We start from the raw sequence: 27,511 nt of genomic DNA, 5'->3' as shown, positions 1-27,511 counted from the left end.
TTTCACAAGAGTTTGTAACTATTTGTCACTACAGTCTAGAATAATTACATAAAGGACTTTTTGACAAGATAACAGGGCCAGAATCTGGAAAGAGAAGGGAGGAGGGAAGACAGGAGGGATTCAGTAGGTTTTTTGAAGCTTACATGGCTTTAAATTCTTCTCTTCTAGCACAGCCAGCCACTTTGCACCCGTTCCAAGGATGGTGATCCTAGAGGGAAAAAAGTTTAAATGTTTTGCATATTTAAATATGCTAAGATTCTGAAGACCTGCAGTTCCCAAGGCAGTAAGCAGAGGCTGTTACACACTGTACATTGATTAGTCAAGCAATGCAGTCTCTTAAAGCTTTTTAAGTGCAAGGCACATCCTTTTGAGTAACGAAAATTAGTCAGATCACATGTCATTCCTGCAGCTTTAAAACTTTTAATTCTATCTTTAAATATTAAGCAAAGCTTTCCCACTTCATGGAAAACATTCTCTTTCATTTACAGGAATTCATAACTGCAGAACACCCCAAAGACATCACAGAATATGTTATAACATTTATTTCATTAATGGGCCATAATTGCCACTAAGCTGTTTAATGCAAAACTGCTGCCTTGGTACACTCTTACATATAAAAAATTTTGCCATTTCAGGGCACAGTTTAACAAAGAATACTTCACTCTGAAGACAGTAGCCAGCAACCTTCTCTTCAGATAGCTGTTCTGTTTCCACTGATGGAAGTCTGAGTTGCAGGTGCCTAACTGAACATGAAATTTGGCCAAGCTCACTTAACAACTGAAGTCCACCCTTGCAAAAAGTGCAATTAAAGCCCTCCTGTACTACATGACTAAAACATGAAACAAAGGCTGCACCCCTTCCCTACTCTATCACCAAAAGCACTAGTTTAATGTTTCTGTTGACTTTCAGGAAATCCTCTTCCCAGCTTTCTGCTAATTAATTTTATATTACAGCAATAAAATCACTGAAGGAAACTCAGAGACAGATAAGGGTAAGGGATACGTCTGAGTGCACAGAACACGGACAATACATACATCAGTAGAACTTAAAATCCTGCTATCTTCGCTTTTACTCCAAAGGCAAGATGGAAGATGGAACAGCTCTTGAGATAAAGAGTTTCAGACACAGAGAGAAAAGGCTGTTTCACAGTATCAAAAGGGGATGTCTTCACTTGCCATTTAGGTGGATGACAGTTACTGAGGCTGGCACCTCTTGAGTAGGGACAGGGAAAGGCTATTTGCACAAACACATCTGTGCACAGAGCAATTTATCAGGTACGTGGGAACAGCACCATGAAAGCCCACAGAAGTATCCTGCTCCACCAGTTATCACGTACCACAATCATGTGAACTATTCTTACACTCATGTAATACCTTACTTCCACGCTACAAAGTATTGCCTATTTTACAGTTGGAATATGTAACGCTTCTCTGTATTTTTAAGCTCTTTGACACTTCCTCTACAGCACATGTAGAACCTAGTCTCCTATTATTTCCTTCCCAATGCTATGTAATTGGTGGATGGTGACTAAATACAGTTCACTTGAACAGATCTTTAGTTGAAGTCCACTTCAGTATTTCTTGTCATGCAGCATGAGATATCTTGATGATAATATAAGAATATGGTATCTCAAGGAAAGCATGGTACGTCTTCAGAGAACTAAGGTGGTCTTAACATGTTGAAGCCTTTTTTTTTTTAAAATACGTAACATATGACTGAGTTGGGAACAGACTGCGTTATGAAGTACTACACAGATGGCTACTGCTTTTAGCGCCAGATTACAAAAGTGAGACATGCAGACACATTTCAGTTATCTTCACTTACTTTTGGCATGTAGAAACAATGCTTAAAAATAAGCTGTGTTATTTCTTGATTCTCAATTTTTGCCTGTTGTTCTACTGCGGGTTTTTTGGGGGGGTGAGAGGTATCTAAAGTTTGTGGGGTTTGTGTTTCTTTTTTTTTTTACTGAAAGCCTTTTGACTAGGTGTTAGCCTTCAATTATAATAGCCAGAGACAAAGTGTCAGTCTTTAAATATTGCATGTCACAAAAAACAGAGTGAAGTTTAAATTATTAAATATCATGAATCAGAAATGGAATCTTTTGGCATCCACTTTCCAACACAAATGATTTAGTTTTAATTATCAATTAAAAATTACACTCATTTTACCAGTAAAAACATTCAGAACTACTCCTTACATCAAGCTGGCAAAATAGGAAAGTTACAAAAAAATTAGTTTAACCAGTGTACAAAACTAAATGCCACCACAGGATTTTGCAGCTGTTTATCCAATACCTGCCGTTTCTCTAGGCTTCAAGAGAGGGTACTATGAGCATTTTTATGCACAAATAACTGTGTAAAACAATTAACAAACAACTTGGCAGGGAGAATTAACCATCATAGATTAAAAGGCAAAATATGAAAATATAAGCAACCTTGCTGAGCTTTTCCAGTCAATTTACATCTTTAAGTCAAAGTGCTATACTGAGTCTTATGTTGAGCTACTTGAAAAAAAAGGATTCTTATTTTCTAAGTTCTGAGTGTGCTGAGAAATCACTCTTCAGATTGCTCCCAACTACTGCCTTTTGAAAACGCTGCTCTTGAAAACTGACTATTGAACCAGAATTCTTTGTTTGCCTCGAATCCAAATACTTCACTCAAATTTGAAACAATCAGTTCTTTGTCTCTTCTGCTCTCTCAAAGACAGTTTCAGTACAAAATTTCAAAAACTAGTTCCACTCAAGGCTAAGTCAAAAGATAAACTATGTCATGTTACATACTAGGCTCTGACTAAGGGAACAACACCTTTAATGAGGTCGCTTGTGTGGGCATCATAACAGCAGCAAAGGCCATTATCCTTCCATTTAATCTTGTTTACATACCCTAGTCTATCAGTCAAGTCCCAGAGCACATTTGGTGATGGAATTAGAGGAGATCCATCATACAGGACCACTGAAGCTCCTGTAGCAAGTGCAGTCACTAGCCAATTCCACATCATCCAGCCAGTCTGGAAAAAAGAACACACCTGTATTAGTTTCGATCTTGCTCAGCTAGTCATCCACTTTTTTGGCAACACTATCACAGAATCAGGAGTGTCACTTGCTATCATAAGCTGCTAGAGGACCTACTAGAAAGTGATGGACATGTGTAGCTCTTGGCAGAATCACCTGGAACAAAACACGCTACCTGCCCTTATGCATGAGCTGCCATCTTCCCCTTAATTTCCTTTGCCTGAAGTTTTCCTGCTTTAAGAAACTGTTCAACCAACAACTGAGTTTATGCCCATCTCTTGCTGATTAGGTATAATTGTTTTATTTAGGAATCAGAAAGTAAGGCTGGTGCACTCCTTAGCCTCTCACCTGTCCCAAGACTGGATCAGCTACATGTTCCTGATGGATGTTTACCTAAATCATCCTTACGAATACTTAATAAAGATGGCAATTCCGTAATTCCCTATACATACACTTTTAAAGCATGAGTCAAGAGACAAGAAATTTGGGACAAGGCAATTATAACAACTCCATGGAGTCTGGAAATTGACTATCACTGTTGAAGTTTAGAAAGGAACTCTTGAGGAAAGACATTAGCCTTCTCAAACAGTTACAGTAATAGAAGACTTTGGAATAATTTTCCTCAGCACAGCATAAAGAAAACCCACTATGTAACTGAACTCCTACATAGATCAGTTTTAGTCCCTTTCCTTTACTGAACTTAAAGTTGGCCAGCTTCTTTCCTTCACCACCAAAACAGAGTCACAACAGAAATTCTCATCTTCAGCATGGTCTAGCTTTGCATGATGCAGGAAGGTGGAGCCTATGTTGCTGGTGATATTGATGAGGCAGATCAATAAGCCTAAGAGACTGTAAAAAATCAACTTACTTCCTCACTAATTAGATCAAAAACATTTAACACTGGTTTGACCTTTCATCAGAAAGGTTCCCGATGCATTTTATTATTCCACCTGATTTTTTTTCAACTCAGGGAAGTAGGACAATCCCTTGCCGAACAAGAATTAAAAATACATAAAAATGTACTTGTAGACTTGTATGAAAAGCTCTCCTATCTTTATAAGGAAAATAGATTGAAGTGTTCTTTAAAATGCCTTAATAAGCCACACTTGCCGTTGTATAGTACATAAGAATGTCATTGCTGGTCATGTTGCCATGAAGAATGTGTTCCTTCAGATGCTGTATTAGCGTACCCTGAAAAAGAACAGAGAAAGAAAAAAATCAAGTTCACACAAGTGAAAAGCAAAACTCTTGACAGCACATTCAGGCTTCAGAAAAAACCTAATGTTGGCAATACTTTGCCGGATGCACTCCAGGATTAACGGCAAGTATTTCCTTTAACCACAACTGAACTAAATCCCAGGGCCTATCTACAACAGCAGCAGCAATTACATTCTCCGTTTTCTCACACAACTTTTCAGCGTCTCTCATTAGACCTCAGCAATTCCCACCGCACATCACTTTTACTCCATGGAATTAATAACTTCCTTCACTTCCAACTCTGCTCAGCCATCACAGTTGCAGAGTACTCCACACAGGCTGGAATTTTAACAGCATGCTTTTACCAGTCATGTTTTCCACGAAAGTAAGCCCTTTGACTTTTCAGTTTCATTTTCAGAATATCAAGGCAACTGGGAGGGATGAAGGACCTAGAACTGCTATAAACTGCAGCAGCTGCTACGCATTAACACTACGTACCCAAGCCATCTTACCTGTTAACATCTAGGAGACAAAAGACCTAACTATATACATCTCTCATGTATGTGTGTGACTAGCAATGTGAAAAAATCTCACTGCTCAAAGCATCAATAGTAATAACGTAGTTAAACATATTGCTCCCGTTTCTCTTTGTTCAAAATGCTGCTAAAGTACCTTCCTGATCATCATTAAAGCGTACCTTGTTAGGATAAATAAATTTACAAACTACTTCATTAAGTCACTTCACTGCACTGACAAATTCATGTAGTTGATTTTAAAATAAAGATGCTTTTTGCATTTATGCAAGGAGTTATAGTGGAACTATTAAGAGCCTCATAAGCACGGAACAAGATTTATGTCGGAAGAAAAAGGTTACAGATGAACATTCGAAATGAAAAAGAGAGTCATGAAACTGGCACACGCTTCAGGAGAAAAGGCAGAAAACATTAAATAAAAATAAAGGAGTAAATCTTATTTTCTCTTTGCAGCTCAAAGGAGCCAGGTCTGAATTCACCTGCTACTGGTTTGAACACACCAAGCTGTCACAATGCTGCCGCCTAGCGGCAGCTGTGTCTATCTTCATTTTAAACCGAAAAAAAATACAAATCAGGATTTAGAAACACTGTTTCTAACTTTAAGGTTGCCAAAAACATTGCAGGTGTTAACATAATTGTTCCATTTATAAAGGTAAGCATCTTTGCCCTGCAGGTGAATCTGAAAGAGCCACACAAGATCGTGAAATTAAAGACACATTAAATTATAAGTATTTGTTTTCTTTTTCCTTCATTTAGTTGGTGCTGGTTTACACTTTTGGAACCAAAACTGTTCTGTTAACAATGACTAGGCAGAGGCTATGAACTGTTTCCCTGCAAAATCTGGTAAGTCACAGTCCAGAAACAGAGGTATTGTGGTAGAAGGTATAGCTGCTCTAAAAAGCTTACAGCCCATGATGCTCTCTCAAGTTTATTTATAGGACTTGTATGACCCTCAAAATAAATCCTCAGCATTGACTATGACACAGATCTGGCAGCTGACAGAAAACTTACTGGTCTGCTTGTCTTCATTGGGCTTAACATACAGCTGATAAATGCGCCGAGCATCTGAGTGTCAAAAAAACAGTGGGCAGGGCTGCTGCTGAACCACATCATCAGCACATAAGGGACCAGTGCTAAGCCGTCACGTAGAGAAAGAGCAGCTACTCATGGTCCTGGTCTCACACCAGCAGCATTCTCTATACAGCGTTCAGAAAGAGCCTGAGTGAGAAAATCCCCACGCGATTTGCCAGCAGTTACACAAGCAGCCTGCGGCAGCACAGCTATTTAAGCCCAGGTCTTGCGAGTCCTCAACACAGACAGAAACAAACTGATCGGAGTTTTATCAAAAAATTCTCCCGTTAAGTAGTTGAGAATATGGAATAAAACTGAAAAGGGGCCTGTATCAACAAGGTAAGAATCGCCACCAATGCTTTTGGGACTTAAGAACAACAACTACTCACTGATGTTTTTCAATTATTAGAAAGAACCCTCCAAACGTCTTCCCACAGCATGCCCAATTGTTCAAGGCAATACAGCTTTATTTCCAAGACCAGAAACAAGCTTACTCCCTCTGAGGAACGACTTTTTAAATCATCTCCCACGACCTGGCTTCATTTTCTTTATTTACATATGTTATTTCACTGTGTATCAAGAAAACAGAATATGTGCAGAGAAAACAGAAACATACTGCAGGATTAGACACACAGAGTTGTGAATTTGAAGTAAGCTGCCTATTGGCATCTGTAAGATCAGTACAGCAACAAAACAGTATCGAAACACACTGCAATAATAGAAATGTCTTCACTGAAATGTCACCTCTTTTTGCATTTTTAACTGTCAAACCCAAACCTTGCTTAATCTGAGGCTGGAAAATGAGACAAGAGACTGTGGGCTAATTCTGCTTTTGTTGAAATCAGTGAGAATCCTCCTATTCCAGTGGAAACGAGATTCAGCCCAGAACATAGGAAGCCAAGCAAGCGTGCAGAAGACACCTCAGAATTTCTTTGCATGGATTTTTACCTACAGGCCTTATCCAGACTGACACATAAAGCACACAAACCATGGGAGCCTCTGATGCAACAGTGTGCTTTTAGGCCAGAGGTGTTAGCACCAGAACTCAAGGGGAAATGAGAAAAAAAAAAAAAAAAAAATCACCCTGCGATACAGGAACTAGAGAGCTGCTCAGTGGGAACAGAGAATCCTCATAAATAACATATCCCACTCCGCAAACCATCCCATTCTCTCCTCCCCAGCAAGAATGAGTAGTCTTCACCTGAAGTCTAAGGTAGCTCTGTATGAACCGAGAAGACTATTCGGATGGAGAGCAGAGGCAACAATTCAAGGGCAACCTAAGCAGCCATACAGGTAACATGGAAAGGAAAGAACTGTGCCACACAGAAGTCCTGTTCTCTGAGCTACGTCAGTGTTTTTCATCTCTACTGTTCATCACTGATCACTGAACAAAACACCCGTCTTGTTTTTGCTAATCCATCTCTGCAAGTACTTAACCAGTCTAAAGCCAGCACAGCTTCAAAACAGCTGTCAAGCTTCAAAATATACCTCCTCCTTTCTTCTTCGCAAACACAGGACTTGTGTCCCAAAGGGACCATTTTATGTCACATGCTCCCTGGTATGATCTCCTATTGATAATGTACAAAGTCAGGTGTTTACAGGCAGCATGGGATTTGTCTGTGGGCAAATCCTCCAGTCCTTGCCATCAAAGGGAGGCTAGAACATACACACTGCGGCTGTAACATCAAGGTGATCCTGCCTTCCGGCTACCTAGACAACGCTACAGCCAGTCTCGCAAGATGCTCCTCCTGACTGTGAGCTAACAGCAGAAACTATGAACTCTGGCTAACAGTTGTACCAAATTGTATAAATTAAACTGCACAAATGTGCTAGACAACACATTCTGCCTGCCTTAAGGGGAAAAAGCCCTGCTTTTTATTAAGGACTATACTAATGGCAGAGTTAAAGTTCCAACTGCATGCCTGACGGCTGGAAAAATTTCCTGAACTTTAGTAAGTTGCCCAGAACAACTTTTAGAACATGACTAGAGTAGATGGAAAGCATGTGAGCACAGGTCATTTTGTCAGTAATGTTGTACATACCTCTAGCCACAACAAGACAAAGCCTAAAGCAAAGCCTCCATACAAAGCAAAACCTACACCCAAAGAGACAGCCAGCCTTCTGGCTTCCTTCCTTATAAAAAGGAGTGGTGAAGATGACATGCTCTGAACTGATAAACATAGGGAGTAAAGTTTACAGCCAAAAAAATTCTAGATAATAAAACCTGCAAGCTCTCTATGGGCCTCAACTTGACAGTGTCCAAAAATCAGTTCCAAGCACCCAATTCAAGTTATCTGGCCTTTCTTCAACTACCAGTTGGGCCAGTTCTACTAATGCTTTTCTGACTGATGCTTAACTCCCAGGAAACAGCTGAAATCTGAAAGGTCTCCACACCAATCTCTACACCAAACTATTTTACATCCTTATTAATCCATACTTGCTTTCAGTCACTTACAAATAGAAAAGTTTCATTGCAAGTTGTTGAAAAAGTGGCAGCAATCAATTCCTCCTTGGAGTATACACCGTGGTATGATACCGTTAAAGGAAAAATATAACCCCGGTAGTTAGATATAGATAGCGCAGCTCCAGGAGGGAAGACATACCCCTGCTGAATGAACCATGCATTTTGGTGCCCCTGTTGTGCCTGACGAATACATGATAAAGAGAGGATGACTGAAAGGCAGCTGTTCAAACTCCAGCTGAGGGGCCTGGTCTCCTTTCCCGGTAGCAAGGAAGTCTTCTAAAAAGACACTGCATAAGAGGGGGGGAAAGAAACATTTCAAAAAAATATTTGAAAACATTACCCCAGCCCATATATAGGACTTCCTCTGTATCTAACAGCTCTTTTATGATAAGCTGTATCTTCACACTATGTACAGTACTTGTATTCCCAGTCTTTCTACTCTTCAAATTGCTGATTATTTTATTTCCTTTCTTGGTTTTAAAGTAAAACATTAGTATAGTAATTGAGATGTGACTCCAAAAGTATCTAACCTCCATAACCCAGGGCAGTTAAAAAGCAAAACAAATTATCCCTAAAAGTGTCACTTACATTATTAATTAGTCATTTCTGGAAGCCACGTTCTTCTCCCTTCTATATCCTATTGAATTTTGCCTTAATTTAAGAATCATTAATACCAACAGTGATTTTGTAGAAGCAAAACGTCTGCAGCAACATACTACTCCTGTTTTCAGTATGAAGCTGGACCCACATTACAAACACTGGCTAAATGCTAGCTTTTGAAACTGCCTGACCTCTTGAACTTGCGATAGGTATCAGCATCCATCTCATCCCCCCTTAGGACAGTCACAGCTCACAAGCTCCCATTACCTGTTTGGAATCTTAGAAATATCTATGGCTTCCCTTGAGGAGACATACGGAATCACCACCACTTTTTTTACATCTGGAAGCCCTGGAAGAAGGAAGAAAAAAAAATTATTTCCTACATTCAGTTACATAAAACAAAGGCCTTTTCTGCCCGATTGGACCGTTCAGTGTAACGCACTAAGCAACAGAAACAATTCTGATGCGCCAAGTACTGAAACCCCAAAAGACTGAATTGTTACCTAAGAGATAGTTTCCTCAATATTGCCAGCCCTTTAAAAATACATGTGTAAACCTGCAAGCTTTAGTGATGTAATACCTCTTCATTTGCCTTCAGCAGCACTTCACTTGGGCTTAAAAAAAAACCACCCAGCATCATCAGTCCCCGTTCCCCCACTTACACTGCTGATTTATGGTGATATGTTTAAGCTAGCAAAAGAGTGATAGAATTACACAAAAGACTGGTTAGTTTTTATTCACATCAGTTCTGAAATCCTAAGTGGCCACAGAGATACCGTAAAGTAGGAAGGACAGTGACAAGCAGCTCAAAAATGACACTTTTAATGGCAGTGCAGCCTTTGAGCGCTCACACAACTGCAGCATGACTAAGACTAGATGGTATGCAATGAAATACCTTTCACCACACTGAGCAGCTTTTCCAGGTGGTTATGTTCTTTGCCATTGTATATAACAGCTTCAACAGAGAAGATGAGCTTAGGCTGAATTTGGGAAAATCTGTCCAGTACACCCTAAGGACACAGAGAAAAGTTAGTTAAAGAATGGAATTAAATTGCTACAGTAGGAAAATGCACTGGATGCTAAAAGCAAATCTAAATTCAAGAAAGGAGTAGAGTCAAGAATTAGCAGGAGAATTGTTAAAAGACTGCCAGTTTGTCTTCCACTCTCCCAAGATCTTCAAAGTACAACAGGTTTGTAACAATTTATTTCATGACCCCCAAATATATCAACCAACAACAAAGATAAAACCACCACAGATCACAGGACATTGTTCACTGAAAGATCAAGTTCACAAAGCAGTTAAAATTTCACCGTGGAAGTCAGACTTACAAACTCACCTTAAGAGGATAAGCACCTGTGATGTGAGCAGGAGTTAAGCACTTAATTTACCTGAAGGTCCACAACACTCCTGTCTGCATCTGCAGGCAGGTGCTCTCTATGCCCTTGTGAACTGCCCCAGGGCTGCTTTGACAATGTCCCAGTAGTTTGGTAGTCTCACTGGGGGAAAAAAAAAAGCCACCAGTCTTCCAGAGGATGTGTTTATCACATGGCAAGGTGGCACTTCATAGGAACTGACCGCTTTGCTCTGCTACAATTAACAAAGGAAACCGTGCCACTGATTTCTACCAGAACAACTAGATATTGAAAACGTACGTACATACTACCAACAAGCCTACCACAGCTCCTTTAGAACCTCTAGGGAAGGACACGTTCAAATGCTGAATTTTCAGGTGTCCTCCAGCTTACACTGTACTCAGGAATTCACCACAGCTATTATCACATTTGAGAGAAAAAATCCTTCTGGTATTTTTTTTTTTTTTCCCTAGGTACACTGCATGCAGCAGCATGCCAGAAATAGATCTTTTTGTATTCAACAGCAAGAAGTAAATCCTTCTACTAAAAAGCTCTCAGCACACAGTCATGTTCATTCCTCTCTAGCTACATTACTTGAAACATTAAGAACAAGATTATTCTGTATTGTAAAATTGTCAGCTAACTGTTCAAGAACAGTATCCTAAATCATACTGAAAAAAAAACCCCTCAAGACTTCAGTTGTGTTTATTCTTCACAGCATTTTTTATTTCTCTCCATCTCCTGCTTTGTCCTCTGTTTTGCAGCCAAAGCGAGACAAATTATTACCAAATCAAAAGACCAATGCAAAAACATTACAGTCAACTAATCTCTACTAAACTCCTCCTTTCCCAGCTGGGCTGGTCAGGGTTACAAGAGAGGCTGCTGCAAAAGTACAGAGGTCCTGCCCCAACAACTTCTCCCTGTTGTCTTTTTAGGCAAGCTCACTGACCACCACAGGCGAGGTACAGGGATATGGCAAAATATGAACACGGACCTGTCTGCTAAGTATGTCACTTAACAGCTTTCCCTCCTGTCACCCCGAGATGCACTTCCTCTTCCTTGCTCACATCACAAGAAAACAGAGTGACAATGCATTGACACCTAACTTGAGCAATTAGTTCAAAACAAAAATCACCAGAATCTGTTTTGGTGGCAGAAGAGGGTTTCAAGAAGCCCTTAACACATTACCTAACACACTCAGACATGTAGGCTTAATGCATTAAAATTACTCTCTAAGGGAGTATGAAATCGAGTTTCCTGCTATTTTAGGTATGTTATCATACCTACTTCATACCATTTTCAAAGAACAGACCAAGCAGCCAAATCACACATAGCATGTGTGCGCTTATATATGTGTGCATATGTATGCACGTATACACATTCACGCTGAGCACAGAGCATACATACCCTGTATCCATGCTGTCTGATGTTTAAAAACAAAGACCAATGAGAGGACTAAGGGTATTCTAACAGAAGAATCAAATTTGAAGAGAAATGCGAATCAGAAGCTGGGATAACTACAATTCTCAGGGTTTTACCAATCCTGCTAACACACCCAGTTGGATTCATTAGCACTGGCAAGATCAAATCCCACAGGGCAGCCTGGTATGATACAAAGGCAATACAAACAGATGGAACAGGTAACTGCGACACTGGAACTTTAATCCAACCAGATGGCTCAGCAAGGAACTGCTTTCACGAAAATCATGAAAAGCTCAGGTAAAACAGATATGGCTCGTTCTAGTCTATGAGCCTCAAATCCGGTACTAAAGGTTGAGAAGGACCCCATGAACGGAGCTGCCCTGGCTTTGCTAGGGCTCACCAAAGGTTTCTCACAGACCCAAGAGCACAGCCTCTTTTTAAACTTACATATCCAACTTCTTATGCACAGGCTGCAAAGAACCACTTTCCTATTAATATATGTAAATGGATAACAGGGACTAGAGAAATGAAGCAAAAGCTGCCAAGAGTGGCGTTCTGCGTGGGAGGGAGCTCACTGGTTCTCTGACAGCAGACTTCCTGAACGCTTGCACAGTCTTCAGAGGTATGGCATTCAGAGCCTGCAACGTGTAGGCAGTTCCGAACAGTGACGTTTTCTAAGCTTCACAAAATATATACACACAATTGGGTTTGAAATATTGAAAATGCTACACTATTTCCCAAAACACAAACAAAATCTTCATTTATGTTAACAGGACTAACGCAACTGCACAGAAGCAGGAATATATTTTCCTTAGGGTGGAAGCCAATATCCCCGAGAACCTCTGCTGATCTCCCTCAAGATTTTAGGGTTTGAATTCATACACCAACACATGCTGCCAAGCCAAAGGAGAATAAATGATATCAATGGCACTGCTGCTCCAAGGCTAAGTTTTTTAATGAAACTATCACAAAAACTAAGTAAGCTGGGCACTGAAAATAACAGCACATCAACGTGGACAGAAAACACACCAGTACTCTGTAATGCAAGCAAAATGAACAATCTTCCCCCAGATGAGAGATCAAATCACATTGCAAAGAAAATACTCCATACTGTCATTTTCTGAGCAAGCAGAAAATATTTGTAGAACAGATTGATCATTACGTGCTGTAATGACTTTTTTAATCATTTTTTTTTCCCAATGATACAACCTCGAGTGCGAGAAAGCGGAATGCTGCTGCCCTCTAGCGCTAATCCAGAGAGGACAGTTCCCTACATCTAACCAGCTACGGGGGTTAAACACTGAGACTGAGGGTACGCATTACCTAAAAAAAACCCCACCTTTGGTATTTTCTCTGTTCTGCAGTGCAAAAAAAGCATGATTTCAAGCACATTTTAGATAGAACACTCCATTTTAGAAGTGATTCGCACCTGTTGCTGCTTATGACGTGTGCTAAAGACTTTCCAAAGAAAGTAAAATACGTTCCCAAAGCCTCCAGTGAACACTGCAACATCTGTTTGGATATCATAATGATATCGCAAAAATTTTTACCGTATTTTACACGCAGCATTTATTCCTATGCTAAAAAGAATTGAGTTAGTGATATTAGCCTGAAATCCCTCGCCTTGTTGGCAAACAAAGCCTCCTCGAAGAGACCAGGTGGGATAGTGCTCAGTTTAACCACGCAGAAGGCAGAGGAAGGAACTACTTGGGCAAAGGAACTGGATCGTGGCTAAGCAGCCTGGGAAAAGATTTGGGAATGAAGGGCCAAGTCCCAGACAACTGTTGCATTGCTGCTCATTTGCACAATTAATAAAAGCTCACCAAGACCATGGATTCTGCCTGAAAATATCCCGCTGTGAGTCAGCTAAAAGATACTCGAATTACTACGCTGAAAGTCATTATTGACAACTGAAAGCACGAGTTTTCATTCAGTTTGTGGTAGCCAGAAAAAAAAAAAAATATCTGGTGTACTTGGCTGTGCCAGGAGATGGCAGTAAGGCTAAAGCAAACAGGATCTATATCCCGCACTGTCACTTTCACGTCTGTCTCAAACAGGAGGAGAGCTTTTCTACACCACCTGATAATACAGCTACTCACGTTAATGCCAAAGTCCGGTGATGTTGAACTCCAGATAGCACCAATACTTGCAGCAGCGAGCATTGCTTCCACCGCATGAATGCTGTTTGGTAAGTAACCTATGGCAGAATTTGAACGGTTAGAGACTGAAGAAACTAAAAACCACAAAATCTTAACAGTAAACATAACTTATACAATCGCCACTTCAAACAGACCAAAAATGAAAAGTCCCAGACTGAAGGATCCTTTGAAATTTTCCACACAATCGTCACTTCCTCCTTCGAAGTCAAATCAGTTGCACAAGGAGTAAGACACAATCCCTTTTATAAAAACGAGTTGTATCCATTTCTCTATCTACAAGGTTACTCCCAATTTACAAAAGTTTCTGCTTAATTAGTGAGACTTTCAGGATAAGAGGGCAGCATGCTCCACAGAACAACTGGGAGAGAGAGAAAAAGTTTGTGGATTGAATAGGCTACATAGAGGCTAAGGATACAGCACCAAGCAGGGGAACAGAACAGGTCTGTAGAAACACCCCTTAGAAAAGGAACAAGTAGCTGGAAGCAAAGGTTATAAATACTCAGTTCAAAAGTGGGGATGCCACTTTACAAAGCTAAACATTGTCTGGTAGACACTACCAGAATCTTAAACACAAACAAGCAAAACCAGCGTCTCAGCTGATAAGGAAGTAATACAGTGTGACAAGCCCTGGAACATCATCACACCAATGGAGCTCTTCAGGCTTATCTCATCAACTTACAGGAAGATTTCAAGGTTTAAATTCAGTTTACCAAGGCACACGGAAGAACCAAACATCAAGAAAGTTACATTTTCAGTGGGCTCCATTTGACCAGCTCTCCAGAAGGTGCTGGGTGGCTGAGACTGACTCTCAACTGATCAGAATCCAACCCACAAATGAAAACATGCAGTCAAAATTCACCAACTACACTAAGGTAGATCAAAGATCTCTTAAGCAACCAAGAAGATGCCCAAGTCCTTAAAAAAGGCACATGACAGGCCTAATTACAGTACTTGGACACCTAATTAGAATTCAGTGTTTGAAAGCAAACTGAAATGGCAATAAAAATGCTTTCCAACCCACTAAAAAAGCAGCAAGCACTGACAGATCTTGGACTGCAGTGCAAGCTGCAGGTGCTCCACAACTATCTATCAGACAGCAAACGCTCACTAGTGCTAGGCACTTTTGAAAGATAGATTATTTAGGGATGTACGTTTCAGGACAGGAACTAAGGTCCCAGACCTTAATAGCTATTTCTGCTATGTTAACTTTATCAAGTAGGAGGGTACTAAGCTTGATTTTTGCCAGTGTGCCTACAGCTTGAAAAAAATCCATCCTTTTTCAACTTTGTAAAGAAGTAGACTTTAAAAAAAAAACCCTTGAACTGAGGTTTTTCTTCGCAATTCAAAAGTCAGTGAAATCTGTTTCTTAAACCAGCTTGACCACTTCAGTCAGTCTCTAAACTGCTGTGGTTTTGAGAGTAGCAACTCCGAAAGCAGCACTATGACTTAAGGCCAACAATTTCTGGAAAAAACACACAACTGAGTAAAAACTCATACCATGTTAAGATATAAATTACTCCCTAGAACTGCCTATAGTTTGTAGCGTTCTGTTCAGTGAAGCTCTCAAGTACCTAAAGTGCAGCAAAACCTCACAGCCATAAAAAGGCATTACTTATTTTGCTATTTTTCCTTTAGGGTCAAGGTTTATCATACAAGGTAAAGTATCCCAAAATTTTAGTGATTTTTCTTTTTAAAGAAGTCTTCCTCCACAAACAGTAATTTTAAATGTTAATTTTATTAACCAGAACAGATTAAAATATCATTTTGTGTGATGAAAGCAGTTCTTTTTTGATTGATGCCAAATATTTCCACTAAGGATTTCCTGGATAGGATTATCAGGGGCCCAGAGTGCAGTGAAAAATGAAAGATGACTCTTTATGGTTTGAAGTAGTTATTACCTTGCCATAGCTTACAAGCACCAGTTGTTTTCACCACTCCTACAAAAGCCTTCAAGGCAAGAATACAGGACTATTATTGTGAGCCAAACAATTAAACCATTACTTTGTCAGTCAGCTTTGAGGTGATGCTTCTGAGTTTTAGAGGATATCAGCCAAAACTTCCAGAAGGTACGAAACATGCAAGGCAACTTACCCTGCACTTCTGTATCTTCACTTGACCACTACAGGCAGGCAGCCTGCTTGCTCGCTGGGATTTTTGACATATTTGTCCTAATCCCCAACAGTAGGTATTATGAATAAAAAGGCGGTTCTACTTTGGAAAGAGAACCTCCAAACATAACAATGTAAGAACTCGTGTTGCTTTTCTCTCAACAGCTCCCAACTCTAAATGACACAAACTATTCCTCCTGTCAGCTTTTCAGACTAGGAGTGGATTCTCAGAAATAAAAACAATTTCTCCCTTTCTCACATCAGAGATTCTGCAAACCCGTTACACCAACTGTCATGTAGGTAAGAGTCCCTACCATTTGACTGTGTCCCTTGAGATATCAACTGACGCCTCAAAGCATTCAGTAGGCTGACACAGGTCGTAAGTGTCTAAAACTTGGTAAACAGGAACGTTGCTGGCAAAGAGGATCAAAAAACCAGCTTTTTTAGCTGCATTCACATCAGGGGTGACACAAGAGTCACCTATGTACTGAAGCTCAGTACTACAGAAGAGTAATGGTACAGCTAGTCTGAATACTCCTATGTTTGTTCATCCATTTAACTAGAGCCTCCATGTTCCTTGATATGGTATTTCAGCTAAGGATCAAAACTAGCATTTGTCAACACAGGCCAAGTCTACAGAAAGTACATCTCTCTCTCTCTCTCTCTCTGTATCTTAAGTTGGTAGGAAAGTATCTTAAGTTGGTAAGAAAGGTAGAAGCTACCTTCTGTTACTAGAAAGAGGAGGATCTTCATACCTTCTCTGGGTGAACTACAAAGCAATTGAATAGAGGGCTCAAAACACAGGAGGTGGGAACCCATACCAAGGGTCCTAGTAGCACTCCTCCCAACTCCTAAGCATGTATACAATTTCCATAAGGATGAAGAAATAAAAGCTTCACTGTGACATAAAGCTTGTGACAAATCTTTAAGCAGGACAAGTGGTATCTTAAAAACACTGTATGGATTTTTTGTATTATTTTAAGAGGCACTTAGAGCCTGATCTGCTCAGTACAGCATTTTCTGTCAGTCACTATTTACTTAATCTAGCATACACTAAGATTAAATGTAGACTTGTTCATTTACACTACAGTACTTTACCAACAGAGCACGTGAAAACTGTAGTACAAAATTTCTGGTATAATCATGCTGGAAGCTACATCAAAAGTCTCATTTCTCAGAGTGCTGAGAACACATTCCCTGGCATCATCTAATGCCTTCATGAAGTAGATTAAATGTGTACTCAGAGGCATCCGAACATTCATAGCCATCTGAATTAGAAGAAAAAAACCTAAACTTGGACCCTACATCAACAATTTAGCTCTGAGCCTTGAAAGAATGCATCAAGAGGAAGGAAATCAGGGAGCTGCTACTGAAGTATCTTCTCCATGGCTCATACTACTGATCTACAGCAGCACTGAAACAGAAGAAACAATTCAATGACCAGACTTCCAGTTTCTCTTTATGTTAATACAGCATTTCATACTCCTGTAGGCTTTTAAAGTGGTCATCCTATCTAATGTTAGTGTGGCCTGAGGCTATGAGTAACATGCTAATCTTCTTACAAAGCTAGCTTTAAAACCCACGTAAGCAACTAGGGCTAATACAGTTACTATAGATAAAATGCCAGCTTTAAACAATGTAATTCATTGATGTTTTGTCAAGGATTTTTTTGTGTGTGAACACACCGGGAAGATTAGTTTGTTTTTAACTGCTGACTTGTAATAGAACAAAGCCAGCTACAGGGATATAATAGAAGCAACCTATCCAGAGATGAAAAACACAGATACTCCCAGTTCTATTTTATTCGTACTGCAGTCATTGTTATCTGCCAAACAGACTGTCAGTGGGACACCAGGAGTACTTCACATGTGGATCTGCGTAGCTTGCATTAGGTATTGTATCTGTCTCTTCCAACTGTTCAGGCATCAGTGACAGTATTGCAAGACATAGAATCATGGAATCTTTTGGATTAGAAAAGACCTTTAAGATCATCAAGCCCAACTGTTAACCTAGGGCTGCCAAGTCCACCACTACACCATGCCTCGAAACACCACGTCTACATGTTTTTTGAATGCTTCCAGGGATGGTGACTCCACTGCCTCCCTGGGCAGCCTGTTCCAGTGCTTGACAACCCTTTCAGTGAAGACACTTTTCTGAAGATCCTACATCTTTAGAAGAAGAGGCATGTTTCACCACAGATCTGCTTCAGTTATGTTTACTATTACATGCTATCTCCTTGGTGATGGAAAGGGAAGACTAGGATGAAATCAAGCTGGAAGAGTGCTGACATTGCTGCTTCTCCACCCACATTCACCCACCTCCAACTTAAACACACTATTACTGTCATGATGCAACCATAAATTGTATTGAAAAAAATTAGGGGATACGTTAAATATAATGAAAAGTTAAAACAGTCTTGTCTCAGAGGCTGTAAAGCATGGAAGTGAAATTCACAAGAAGAAAACCATGTTAGTAGTCTTGTATACAATTCTAACAGCTCAAGATTTTAAGTGATTTTAAGAGAAAGTGGCTGCAAAGGGCATCAGAACCTGGCAGGCTGACTACACGTTAGGTAGCTATAACGAAATTAGTATTTTCCTTCTATTTAAAATTTGGAGAAATGCCCACAGCCTCAACCTCTGCAGCGTTACAGTTTAGCTCTTCCAAAGACAGTCAATATCCTCTGGCATAGGAGCAAAACATACGAAAGGAGTTGAGACCCAGTTTTAAACATGCCTATATCTAGAGAGCTGGATTGCTGTTAAAAACCCCATCAGATTTCTTTCACAGGGAAGCCTCCCTAGGCTGCAGCCCAAGGCAAAGCAATCTGTCAGTCAGGAGTCTAGGGCTGGGGGCACCAGGGGAAGGGATGGAGGCGGAACTGCACAACAGCCCAACTGACAGGAGCTTATACAGGTTCATCTGACTGAAGATTACAAGGAAAGAGTCTCTCACCAGCCAGGGTAAGAGGACAGAGTGGAAAAAAGTGGTATGGGAGAGAAATAGCACACAAAGACTCCAGGTAATTTAAAAAGCTCTACCTGAGCCCAAAAACTTGTCATGATTTTAGGAAAACAAAGAGGTTGCCTAGACTCATTATTCTTTTCTGTTATCAGAAGTACAGGGCTTTGTAAGGACCCCAAGTGCAATGCAAGCCTGCTCCCACAAATCAGCTGTAACTGCTCATAAAGATGGGCATTTCAGTAGCTTCAGCACAAGGGGCCCAGCAGGGACACTTGGTACCTACAGCAGCTGGTCAGACTGGTCTCTGCTGTGCAAGTGCCAAACAGGCAACTTGTGCTCAGGAAATGCACAGAAAGGCGAAGGGAAGAAACAGAGCTGCAGCTTACTCAAGTGATGGGAGCTCAACTCCAGAGAATCAAGGAGCTGGGATCTAAATAGTGTTTTCCATTGAATTTTCAATGGATTTGCTTCCTTTCTCATTTGCTTGTTTTGGGGGATGTTTTGTTTGTTTAAATAACAGTAACACCACCAGCTAGCTAGAGAGCGCAATTTGTGCCTCCTCTTGCAATCACTAAAAATCCTTCCAGGCTTCCCATTGGAGCCACCACACACACTTTCTCTCCCAAGAATGGGGCAAAGTGCACAGTTAAAATCCTACCCTTTCTGTGGAAGGAAGCCCTGACATTGATGATGAATTCTGAACAGAAACTTGGAACTGCTACCTTCTGCAAGCTTGTAAAAAACCTACACAAACAAGCAGTATCTAAAGCATACTATTTTATTCATACAATCTTGTTTGTTTAAAGTATCAGCTATGCTTTTTAATTTCAATAAGAGGTGAACAAGCTGCCAAAACAACAAAACTCAAGAGTCAGCCAGCCCCCAGTTGTGCTAAGCAAAATAGTAATTAACTAGAAGAAACTTATTAAAATTATAACAGTATTAGCAGCCTAATTATTAGCACCACTGACTACAGCTATTTCAATAGCACATTTTCTGCAGCTACAGAGCATGCTTCCCCTGCATGGTATACCTTACTAAGAACAGCTCACAAGATGAGCCCAAAATGAGAGCATCATGTTGTCTTTTCCCAAACATAGTACTTCTAACTGGTTTTAATTAGAAGAGTTCTAGCATCGATAACCAGGTTGCTAATGGGACTTTAATTTGCACTTCAATACACAAAACCACCTCACTGAGATAAAATTCTTTTAATTCAGAATGTATGTTCCTATTAAAAGTGACTGCACCTGATTGTACTTAACATTAGTATTATATCTGTCACCCTAGTGAGCAGTATTTTCTTTGCAGCGATTAAAAATCTGTCACTTAGCATCGGACACCAATATGTAGAGTCTAAGTGGACCTTAACCTGAGAATTAGGACAGGAGCAAAGAACAGCAGGTTTCTACTTGCAGGAACACACCAAAGCTACAGCTGTTGCTACTCATCAAGTTTACAGCTGCTGTCCTCCCCCACCATAGTGTGTTCACACACACACTTTCCATTCACATAAAATATGAAAACACATCCAGTAATCACTCTTCTGAACTGCCCATCAGTCTTCCACATTTCATCATATCGTGGGATCTGAAACCAGTACAGAGCACCCTTTTTGCCGCTTAACACATGAGATTTGATCCTTCAGTTTAGCATAACTTGCAATACATGTGGAAGAACTGTTTTCAGCTCCATTATGACTTTTACTCATAACAATAAGGAACAGCATATTAAATCCCCACAAGCAGTCTAAAAAGAGCATTTGAATTTTTGTACATATCAGGAAAAATTTCACTGTGAAAGTCAAAAAAAAAAGCATTTGCTGTGCTTCACAATGACAACACATTTACAGAAAGCATTAATAGGCATCAAGAAAAAACTGACCAGGACTTTGATTGGTTTCATGATGTCCAAGTTTCCAGTTCTATGCATAACTACATACTGTTTTGGCAATGTCTTTGGGACAACTTTTTAAAACACATACAACTCACTTAGTATTTTATGTATGCATCAGAGGACAGGTATTACGAAACACTACACTTAAGTTCTAAATATTCAAACTTTGTAGAGAGTGAGTTTTTCCTATTCATTACTTTGGTTTCAGGCAGAGGCTGTTGCTCCTCAACAGGTGTCAGGTATGAACATGACTGTGTTAAGACTGAAAACAGACAGAATTAGAGCATCCTAGTCTTCATTCTGACAGACCTTCCTGATTTTGCTGGATGGTTCATACCCAATTAAGGATATAGCTCTAATTCTATGTAAAAAACCAAGCCACCAGCTGTGATAATTAAATCTTCAATTACCAGTTCCATAGAATGCTCATACCATATACACGAAGTATGAGCTCTCAAGTATATTTTAACATTCAAAAGTCACATTTGTGGGTTTAAAAAATAGCAATGTATACCCTTCTGGTTTTGAAGACACAGCTTTGAGTTCTGGTTTGTAATGTGCAGAACATAAATCAAGTAGTTTCACCACTTTGGGTTTGCATCATAGAAGAATTTACACTTACTCTGGATAATGGCCAAGTATTGCTCAAAGAACATGCAATTCCAGTAGTAAGATGAATATGCACATCAGCAGAAATACCAGGTAGGAGTCAAGGAGCTTCAAGGTACTGCAGTTTTGACTTGCACTGCGCTGACAAAACTAAAGAGCCCATGTTACATAGCACATGAAGGACAGATGAAGCTGCTCAGCTGGGAGATCAAAATCAGCAGTTTAGAAATAAATGGACTGAGGCCAGCCCGAGTAACTCCGTTCTGTGTCTGGGCTGTATACTCTACAAGCTGTTCACAGGACAAAAGTGTCATTTACATAGAAAAATCCACATGACATTCTTATGACAGGAAATACTACTCCATAAGATTGTGAGGTGCTGAAAAGATCACAGGGTTCTAACTACTAATCTCTGCACTGATGCGACTTGAAAAGTCACTGCTCACTACCACCATTCTGGAAAACACTACTCCCCAAGCACTGGTGGCAGAAGGTAGTATAAGTTCATTCCTCAAGAAGTTCAACTCAGTGCACCATTTTACCTGGGGCTGTAGGGCCAGTAACTGCCAGCTGGCACCACAACCACCGACCTGGGACCGTAATTCCCAAGACTGCCCCCAAGTGAATTTGCCAGACCTTGTGAGTCAAGGCTCCGCTAGATGCACAGGCTCCATCACTTTGGCTTCCACGGCATGCTTATGAAGCAGACCTTAGTGAAGCTATGAATGAGGTTATTTTCCTTCCCCCTCCAGTGCTACAGAACTTGCAGGCTAATCCTGGATCCTTCCCTCTAGAAGTGTATTTCATACAAATTTAAATATAGCAGCCTAAGAGCTTTTTCTTCAGAATGCCTCTGTGAAATAGCATTTCATATTCATGTTTCTATAACCCTGACTACTCACTTGCATACTTGAGGAAAGTTTCATCTTCTGTTCTTTTTTAAAAAAAAAAAAGTTACTCACCCACAACTCTATCTCCTACTTTCACCCCCATCTTCCTCATGGCTGCAGCATACAGTGCTACAGCTTGTCTCAGTTCTTCAAAAGTAACTTTCAAGATTTCTTCTTTGCCTTCCTCTGAGGAAAGAGGATTAAAACAACCAGTCAGAAATTATGCACTGCGGCATAAATAGAGTCTAGTACAAACAACTGATTCTGGAAGAAAAAGAATACAAAGCAATTTTAGGAAAAGAGTTTCCACTAATAATTATACTTTTTGCTTTTCAAGTTCCTCTTGCACTGTACCAAGCTTTTCTTTTTAATGGGAATCAAGGATTAATCAGTAGTATTCATTCAGTAGATATGAAGACATTTTTAAAGACAGGAATGTACAGCTGCCAAAAAGCAAACTATTCACTGCAGAAAGATATATTCTCAAAGTGCATTTATCATAAACAGATGGCACTCACAAAGGCTACTTTCTAACATGGAAACAACCACCCCATTTTCCCTTTTTTCACTCAGTTGTCTCATCAGGTCTAGGAAGCAGCATTAAGGTGCCAACTTTCAGTTTCATTAGAGCAAGTCACTGTTGATTTCAAAATCATGCACATAGAGTTACTAAGGTCTGACTTTCAATATATGCTTTTTAAACATCCGCATTTGCCCACATACCACAAAGCAAATACACTAAACTGGACTCCATTTATCTCTGGAAAAGATCTGCAGGGTGTTTCCATTTTTGTACTGAATGTCAGATGTCACATAAGCTGTTACTAAATCACTTGTGAAACAAAAGGAACAAATCTAAATGTTATGAATGGCAGTCTGTCATCTTAAAGGTCCCTTCCTGTACTTCCTCAGTGAGAGTCCTGCAAACCAGGTGGCCTGTTTCCTGTATCCAGCACTTACTAAAACACATGTGCCAAGGCTGTCAACAAAAGCATACTGCATGGCCTGGGTACATCAGGTCCTTGCAGTCCAGCTACCATCAGTCTGATTTCCTTAAGCTGGGAACCGTATTTTTTTTCCTCTTTTGCCTTCTTAAACTTCCATCCCAGTAAGCCTGGACTTACACAGAACAAGAGAGCAGGTTGTGATGGGAAACACAAAAGTCAGTTAACATGTAGTTCATAAGCCAAACAGGGACTGCTGACAGCTTCCATGTTCCCATAGAACCACAAGAAACAGGACTCTGATCTTGCTCCATTATTAAAGCCTCCAGGAGAAGGGAGTCACAAATAAGAGATTCAGAGTGGGAGCCAGTGACAAGTGAAATTGTTCAGGCAAGTTACATTTACATTCCTGTGCTCTGTTACACACACATTGCTCCCACAGCATCCCCCCTAATGAACACACGAACCCAACAGGTTCCCAAAACACCACTCTGACCTAGCAGCAATGGGTGAACAAAAAATACTCAGACTTAAGAGATCTTAAGAAGATTAAATACAGTAGAAGGTCACGAAAAGAAATGCAGGTGGAAGTCTGTTCACCACAGAAGTAAATGTATTCACTCCAGCACTGATACAGTATTCAACTGGAAAATAATTTTGCTCCTTTTGGTATTACCACCTGTGACTGGGACACAAAACTGAGTCTGTGGTACACCCTTACTTCCTAACAAGAAACAAGATCTACAGGGACAAAGCAATCACATGTCAAACCAAATAATTCACTCAGTTGATAATAATTCCTTCAATAATTTGAACTGAAAGTGTTTAACTCCACTTTCTCAAGTTGCATGTTTGGCTTTTAACATCAACAAATCAATTGCATAAATTCTATACACATTTAGAGCTAGCTTATAATTAGTGTTTGGCTTCCAGCTGTCGCACAGATGTACTACACTGATTTTTTTCTCCATCAAATAATGCATAAGCAGCTTTTCTAATGATATCAAAATTTGAAAGCAATGAGTCCATCACTTCGAAGCCAGCTTTCTGTCACCAGCCTCATTTCCGCCAGGCTTCACCAGATCCATTCTTACTACACCAGAACTGGGTCACAGATTTTCCCATTCTCTCTGAACTGGTAGGTGATGATTTTACATTTATATACACATACATAGGATCAGAGAGGTTTCTTCCAATACCTCTATACAGTAAAATGCAAGTGATAAGTATTTCTTCTCCAGCAGTAAGCTTACAGAAGACTGTTCTGTTGTCTCATATTGTTTCTGAACAGCTATCTGAACAGCACTAACACATGTAATTCAAAACCTGATCCCTATGCATCAGAAATCAGAATCCAAGACTTCTAACGCCTACACAATCAATCCATAGTTCTGCGTAATTTTCTCTCCTCATGAGCTGCAGGAGTTCGTTGTTTATTGTTGAGCTATTAAGAAGCATCACTGCTTGGTCTTACGATAAGGATTAGGTCCAGCAGAAGGGAAGCTCAGAATACAACTCCCTAGGGAAGCACTCACTCACCCGCATAGAAGCTAATCCCATCAAACAGAGATTAGAATCGTGTTTAAGTTACCAAAGTCAGCAAACACAGGGAAGGGACACTGTCTTAGTATCACCACCCTCAGCACGGAGTACGTCCAGATTTTACCAGACTTAAATCTTCTCCAGCACAGCAAAAAAAAATAAGACTGAGCTGCAGTGTTCCAGAAAAGCAAAATTCCGAGTCTCCCATTCATATAACTTTCCTTGCTGTTGACAACACGGTAAGAAGAGTTAATTCCTACCTACGCCCCATGTAGTCCTGAGCATTCGCAAGAAAAAAAGGCATAGTAAGAGAGTGGGAAAGGCAATATCAAGTAACAGTGCCAAAAGGCTTGCTGAAGGCAGGCATTAGGCAGGTGTTTATAACAAGTGTGAAGTAATAGCTCAAATAGAGTGATGCTGAACGCAGCATGATCTCCACTACCTAAACGAATTCAAGCACATTCTAAGACAACTTTAATTTGCCATAAACCTGCAGAACTATCTATAGTCCCAGAGCATGTTTTGCTGGGTTTTTGCAGAGCTGTACTGTAGATTCTGCAGAGTTCCTGACTTCATTTTCCTCTTTTCCTCCTCACCCAAGCCAGTTTATTTCCAGGACTCATAAAAAGGAGAGCTGTTTTAAGGCCTAGTCCAGTGAACTACAACTATAAGCCATTAATTTTTTCTTACTTGCTGCATACAGTGCAATCTTGTCATTGTCCTTGTGCTTCAGAAGATTTTCTGCATAGTTCAGACGGCTGCCTTTAAACCATTCCGGGACATCTGCAATACTTTTGGATGTATCAACCACCTGAAAATAAAATAACGTATTAGCGGAAAACTGCAATGTAATTTCTTTTTCAGAGCATTGTACAGAAATCAGCTCATTAATTCCAAGCTCTTCATACACTCCACCAGGCAAGAATCATTTTTCCCAGCTTACAGATGGCAAACAGACACTACAGGCTTGGAAGGATTAGTTACTCGTCAACTGTCACAAGCAAAGACATCATTACAATAAAACTAGAAACAGTTCCTTGCTGACAGTCCTACCTTTGGACCAGCCTTAAATACACAGAGGGAAGCAAACCACTATGACTACATCCAGACCACAAGACACACACAAACCACAGTGCACACCAGGGCTTTGCCTCTGGAAACATCCCAACCAGGGACTGAGCTACAGTGTGTTGCAGCTCCCTAGCAGGCCACACCACCCAGCCTCCCCCTTACGAAAACCAAACCTGGGAAGGTGCGAGTACCCATTCCTCCCCAGCATGAGTCACAAGGTACAGAGTCCAACAGCAGGAACTCAGACAAGGGTAATTCAAATTAACCCTAGACCAAGTAAGGGAAATGTATAGTCAAACACAGAATAAAAAGCTTGAACTTTTTAGTTAATTTTCTGATTTTTTTTTAATTTATTTTTTTTTAGGATTCAGTTGTCGTAAACATTTAAGTACTCCACAGCTTCGTCCAGAGTGCAGAAGAAGGACCGCAACTAACCTCCACACCCAAGAAATACTGTACCACAAACTGACTGCACGCATTTCTACCAGCCTTCACTTGCCATTTTCTAAAAAGATGGTTCAACCTAATAAGCCCACATTAAGGAATTCCCCACTTATGTCTTAGCCCTAAGACACACAAAGAATTGAAACACGTTAATGAAAAGTCGCAAAAGCCATGTTCAGCTGAAACAGCCTCCCCCATCCTGAACTAATCAAGCCTCAAAATATTAAATGACCCCTTGTTAAGTCACAGTTAAGACTATACCTTTCAAAACAGTGATAGGTAAAGAGCCCCTTAGCATTAGCCACAAAGTTAGGTAAATTCTTTCCAAAATGCCCCACTGTTTAGAGATTCAACTGCCCAGCAGCACATGAATTTTCTTATCTTAAAATTGACTAGTCTACAGTTGTATTTTTGAAAGCTTCCGTTTATACCCTCAGGTTCTCTCATGGACTGCACATGCATCGCCAGAAACAGCATTCTTTTGGACCAAGTAAACAGCTCTTCTGAAAGCCAGGCAGAACTCAAAATGCTTCCCATTCCAGAAAACCTAATATTGTTGTGCTTTCAGACACGCAGTGTGTTTATTACCATCGGCAATCCTGAATTTGTAGAAGAGAACTTAAAGCTCACGTGAGGTACTCTACTACTTTCACTTGAAGTGAATTTTCTAAAAATGGGAACTCAAGCAGATTTCTCTGCTTGTAACGATTGCCTAGAACTGACTTATAACATTTATAGTTTATCAACTCTGGCTACAGAAATATTGTTTTATACCAGCATGTATTACTGCAGTAATTAGAGTCCACTCTTGAAAAGTGACTCATTCCCAACTTCCTCAGCTTGAAGAAAAGCAAGCAGAATGTTTCCAACATTTTCCAGGACAAGTTCTAATACAATTCTATTTTTGCCTGAAGAGGAACACCACCCCTTCAAAGAGCTCCGCTAGCATAAGGTGCTGGACTCCTATACTTGATGCTCCATCATTTTCTACTCCATTAACACCCATGACTCCTCGTTAAGCCCAATCCCTTTGGTAGTGGTACTCTGTTACACAAACAACCTGATCTCTCCCTTAGAGGCAAGGTCTCAGCAAGCAACAGAAACTGAAGGTCTTCTCATTTTTACTGGAAGACCTCAGTTCTAGCAGGCTTGTAAAAATGCAGAGCTTTGCAACAAATCTTTCACTTCATACAGTCCCAAACGCTCAGCAAGTACAGGGAAAGAGTGCAGTCTA

General features: G+C 40.2%; 1 protein-coding gene across 4 annotated transcripts in view; it reads right to left on the bottom strand.

Annotated features, from left to right (window-relative positions):
* Positions 1-27,511, bottom strand: part of LOC102055045 (acetoacetyl-CoA synthetase) — a 45,515-nt gene that overhangs the window by 10,130 nt on the left and 7,874 nt on the right. For 3 of the 4 annotated variants that reach the window (XM_055723342.1, XM_055723350.1, XM_055723356.1), the window contains 9 exons: positions 25,453-25,573; positions 22,349-22,462; positions 13,750-13,847; positions 9,771-9,885; positions 9,143-9,224; positions 8,415-8,562; positions 4,121-4,201; positions 2,882-3,006; positions 144-208 (listed from right to left, as the gene is read on the bottom strand). In XM_055723342.1, the coding sequence (XP_055579317.1) occupies positions 144-208; positions 2,882-3,006; positions 4,121-4,201; positions 8,415-8,562; positions 9,143-9,224; positions 9,771-9,885; positions 13,750-13,847; positions 22,349-22,462; positions 25,453-25,573 (949 nt within the window). The remainder of the gene's footprint in view (positions 1-143; positions 209-2,881; positions 3,007-4,120; positions 4,202-8,414; positions 8,563-9,142; positions 9,225-9,770; positions 9,886-13,749; positions 13,848-22,348; positions 22,463-25,452; positions 25,574-27,511) is intronic. The other variant, XM_055723345.1, reaches the window with a different exon arrangement.

Source organism: Falco cherrug, chromosome 1 (genome assembly GCF_023634085.1).
Source record: "Falco cherrug isolate bFalChe1 chromosome 1, bFalChe1.pri, whole genome shotgun sequence".
NCBI classification, from domain to species: Eukaryota; Metazoa; Chordata; class Aves; order Falconiformes; family Falconidae; genus Falco; species Falco cherrug.
This window is presented reverse-complemented; position numbering and strand designations above follow the sequence as displayed.